We start from the raw sequence: 4,200 nt of genomic DNA on the forward strand, positions 1-4,200 counted from the left end.
GGGGGGGGGGGGATGTGCTAATTTCTCTACGTGAAGACGTGTTCGAATTGAAAAGTCTATTTTCGTCAACTTATGCGTAAAAACAAACGTCTTTATGATTAAAAACAGCGACAAGTAGTTTTCTTGTAACGGCTATTTATTTCAAACTATTTTTGAATTAATTTAGGGACTTTTTGTTTTTACTTTTCTAACGTTTGTTTGTTTCAGACAAAACATATTTATTGGTTATTGTTTTTTGTGAAGGGTTATTTTCACAGGTTGGTGTGGTCTGGACTCTGGAACGCGTTGTGGGATTTGTCGGTCAATATAACATTTATACGTTTAGTTATCGAACCTAACACGATTTATTTAATATTTGATTAAAGACTCTTTCTGATTTCAAATGTGACGACTGAGTACTGACGAACCCTGTCATTATTTGGTCTGGAAGGATCGTATATTCTAATCTTATAAGATATTTTTTTTTTAATCGAAAACGAAAAGTATAATACTAGCTGCTGTCTTTGTTTCTGGTTTTTATTTTTTATAAAAAAAAAAAACTACCAGAATATTTATATTTTCACAACTTTTATCATTTTATTGGTCTTTTTTTTTTTTTTTGTCAATTTTATTGGTTTTCTTTTAATGATTAGTTTCAAAAAAATGGAACCCCTCAGATGGGTAAATGTTTAACTAATTATATTTTAATCGGGACAGTGCCGTATAAAATGATCTAGCTTTAAGCATATATGAAAGCAAATTAAGCGTTTTGATGTTTGTTTTGTTTGTGCAACTTGATGTTTTAAAAATCAGAATGTCCTATGAAATCAAAGTACGTGGTGAGTATATATATTAATGTGTTGTACTTATACATATCTTATCCATTAAATTAAATAATTTTAGAAACAGAGTGCAAATTTAATATGCATAAATATAAATTAACTCAAGTGGAAATAGAAAATGCTAACCACTAAAAAAGTTTACTTTGGACTACACAATCATTTACTTTAATGAGAATTTCATTAATCCAAACGTATTATTAGTAAAAAAGCAAAAAAAACAGTTCAGCTAGGAAGTATCAAATTCAAGTTGGAATTTGTTTTTAAACCCCGGTTAGCCCAATTCCGGTTACATGCATAATATACTAAAGAAAACAATCCGGTCATCGGGTCATGCATGATTAATTTAAAATATAGTACTTAGGTTAGTAAATTATATAAAAAAGTGACGACGAGACGTTAGTTAAGAGGATTCATCAAAATGATCTCTTATCGTATTTTTCATTTTTGGTCAGCTATTTCACTTATCCCAAAGTTTGAATAAGAATCTTCTCATCCATCGTAAGTATATTTGCTTGGAAACTCATCCAAGGAACAACATACATTATGTATTTATGATCACATGATATTTTACATAGAGTTTTCGTCGCGATGTTATCCGTTTTTTTCGACATTTGTTAGTAATAATTAANAAAAAAAAAAAAAAAAAAAAAAAAAAAAAAGTTCACTAAAAACAATTGAGATTTTAATCATTCATATCTTAATCAAATAAAATGTGTTATATTTATTTGGGCCATAATAAACATTATGTCAGAAAAGACTATTGGGCCTGGGCAAGACTTAAAATTTTTACAAAGAATCTGAGTGTATTTGAGATATATTTTTTTTTTTAATTCACTTAAAATAAAAATCTAAGCGAAGAAACGACGGTGTTTTGATTCCCTCGTAATATTTTGATAAATTTAATAAGAATGAATCTAAAAAACTTTATTTTTTGTTGGTTTTGGGGTAATGTGTTCTTATTTTGGCAAATTATGAGCTTTCGGCAAATCTGTATAATCTAAGAAGCTGAATCAATCAACTTCTTTTTACTTTGAGCTCTCTGATTTGTTAGCTCAAGCAAGAATTTGATCTTTCTTCCACAACTCTACAAAAGTTCAAAATTGAGAGCTCAACCAAATCAAAATCGAGTCTTTTTCTTTTTTTCTTAGTCAAATTGAAATCAAACATCGAAATTGTGCTTTCTTCTTTTGATTCTTCCGAGATTAGTCTCCTCTTGAATTGGGAGATTTTAAAGCTTCGTGATGGACTTCGAATCGTTTGATAGCAGTGGTTAGTTCCCTAAGACTCTGTTTGAGATTAGCTCGTTCTTCAATCGTTCTTCTCTATCATCAGTTATACTGAAATTAGGGTTTGGGATTTCTCCGTCAGACTGCTGTTATACATTGTGGTTTTTGGTGTTAAGGTCTCGTTTTTGTTTTCAGTTTTTTGGTGTTTCTTGAAGATGAAATTTAGGTTCTTGTTGTTACTGTTACTATAAGGAATGTGGAAAATTGTAGGTTTACTTAATTGTAGAGGTTTTGATCTTTAAGCAGTGAGTTGTGTTTAGAATTGATTGTAAGTGGTGATTACAAGGGTTTTTGATTGGATAATGCAGGAACAGATGATGATCTGCCACCGTCGCATAGGGTTCCACGAGGAGGAGGAGTAGGAGTAGGAGGAGGACGTGTGGCTGTTAATGGAAGACCTGCTAATCTTCATCCATCTTACCCTAAAATGTATGACGAAGGTGCTGCTGATATGGAAGCTCAGATTCACCAGATTGAGAAAGAAGCATACATCTCTATTATTAGAGCCTTTAAAGCTCAGGGAGATGCTATTTCATGGGTATTTTTTTGAATCTCGCTCTACTTTTGATTTCTCTAGTTGTGTTAGTTTCTGCTTAGGTGAAATGACATCTCTTTTTTTTTTAATGAATGGATCTTGTTCAGGAAAAAGAAAGTGTAATAACTGAACTACGTAAAGAGTTGAGTATAGGGAATGAGGACCATAGAGAGCTTCTAGGTCGTGTTAACGCAGATGATACACTACAAAGGATAAGGTGAGAGCTACAAACTTGAGCATTCATCTTGTCGAAAAGGTTCTTTCTTTTTTCTTTTTCTTAATCCATAACATACTGTTTTTTCGGGATATTAGGGAATGGAGACAGTCTGGAGGAATCCAACAAAGTATGCGCAATGCTGCTCAACTGGTTCACGATACCTTGCCAAGCCCTTCTCTTTCAGCTTCTATGAAGAAGCACAAACCAAACCAGCCTATTCCTTCTCAACCATTCTCCACTCCGTCACCTTCTTTTCATCCTCAAGCTGATCCCACTCACCCGTTTGCTTCATCGGCAGCTAAACGAGGATCTGTTCCTATTGTCAAGGGCAAAAAACATAAATCAGTGAGTTGTTTAAAGCTCAGAAAATTTTGGAGTTATTTTTAATTCTGAAATTAGTTTCTTACAAGTTACTTCTGTTTCTAGGTTTTTCCTGGTTCATCTTCCGCAAAACCTGTCTCATACCATCCTTCAGATCAACCTCCACGAGGACAACTCATGAACAGATTACCATCTGTTCCTACTAGTTCAAGTGAACCCACAAACGGAACCGATCCTGAATCTTTTATAGGAAGAAGAGTTAAAACAAAGTGGCCTGATGACAATACATTTTACGATGCTGTCATCACCAAGTATAATCCAGTTGAGGTGTGTGGCTTCTTAAATTGGCATAAAGTTTCTGTTTTTTTAATAAACTAAGAAATTTTGCTATAAATGTTTAAATATTTTACTAATCTTGATTGTTAGGGTCGTCATGCTTTAGTTTATGACATTGGAACACCTCATGAGACATGGGAATGGGTTAAACTCTCAGAGGTAATTACTTTTGATTGGTGGTCTGCTGAAACTTATGAGGCGGATGTTCAAAACTTTGGTCAACAATTATTCTCTGTAAGTTTGTAAAGAAGATCTCTAATTCTTAACAGATATCTCCTGGGGATATAGAGTGGATAGGAGAGGATCCTGGGGTTGGTAATCGATATGGTTATAATGGCCAAGGTCATGGACTGAATAGAACTACCGGACCCAACAGTGTTCCACAACGAGGAAGCAGTTTGGCGAAGAACACTATCAGAAAGGATTTCAGAACATCACAAAATGGAACTGGGAAGAAGAAACATCACGATATACGGATCCGTCAAACAAATGTCCTAATCAGAGAGGTTAGTATTAATTTATTACTAGGCGAGTTTTACAGCGCGGTAATTATGATTATTTCTCAAATAATGATGGTTCTCATAGGTGGAGAGGGTTCTTCGTGCACACAATCCAGATCCTCAAGAAGTTGAAAGGGCTAAGAGAATTTTGGAGGTTCGATTGCTACAACAACAGAGATCATTT

General features: G+C 33.8%; 1 protein-coding gene across 1 annotated transcript; it reads left to right on the plus strand.

Annotated features, from left to right (window-relative positions):
- LOC104784895 (protein EMSY-LIKE 4-like) lies at positions 1,737 to 4,191 on the plus strand (the record flags this gene model as incomplete). The annotated part of the gene is made up of 8 exons (XM_019245160.1): positions 1,737 to 2,090; positions 2,416 to 2,645; positions 2,750 to 2,859; positions 2,955 to 3,204; positions 3,286 to 3,507; positions 3,607 to 3,675; positions 3,786 to 4,022; positions 4,102 to 4,191. Coding segments are annotated over exons 1-8 (1,236 nt in total), but the record flags the coding sequence as incomplete, so codon positions are not given.

The sequence above is a fragment of the Camelina sativa genome, chromosome 5 (genome assembly GCF_000633955.1).
Source record: "Camelina sativa cultivar DH55 chromosome 5, Cs, whole genome shotgun sequence".
NCBI classification, from domain to species: domain Eukaryota; kingdom Viridiplantae; phylum Streptophyta; class Magnoliopsida; order Brassicales; family Brassicaceae; genus Camelina; species Camelina sativa.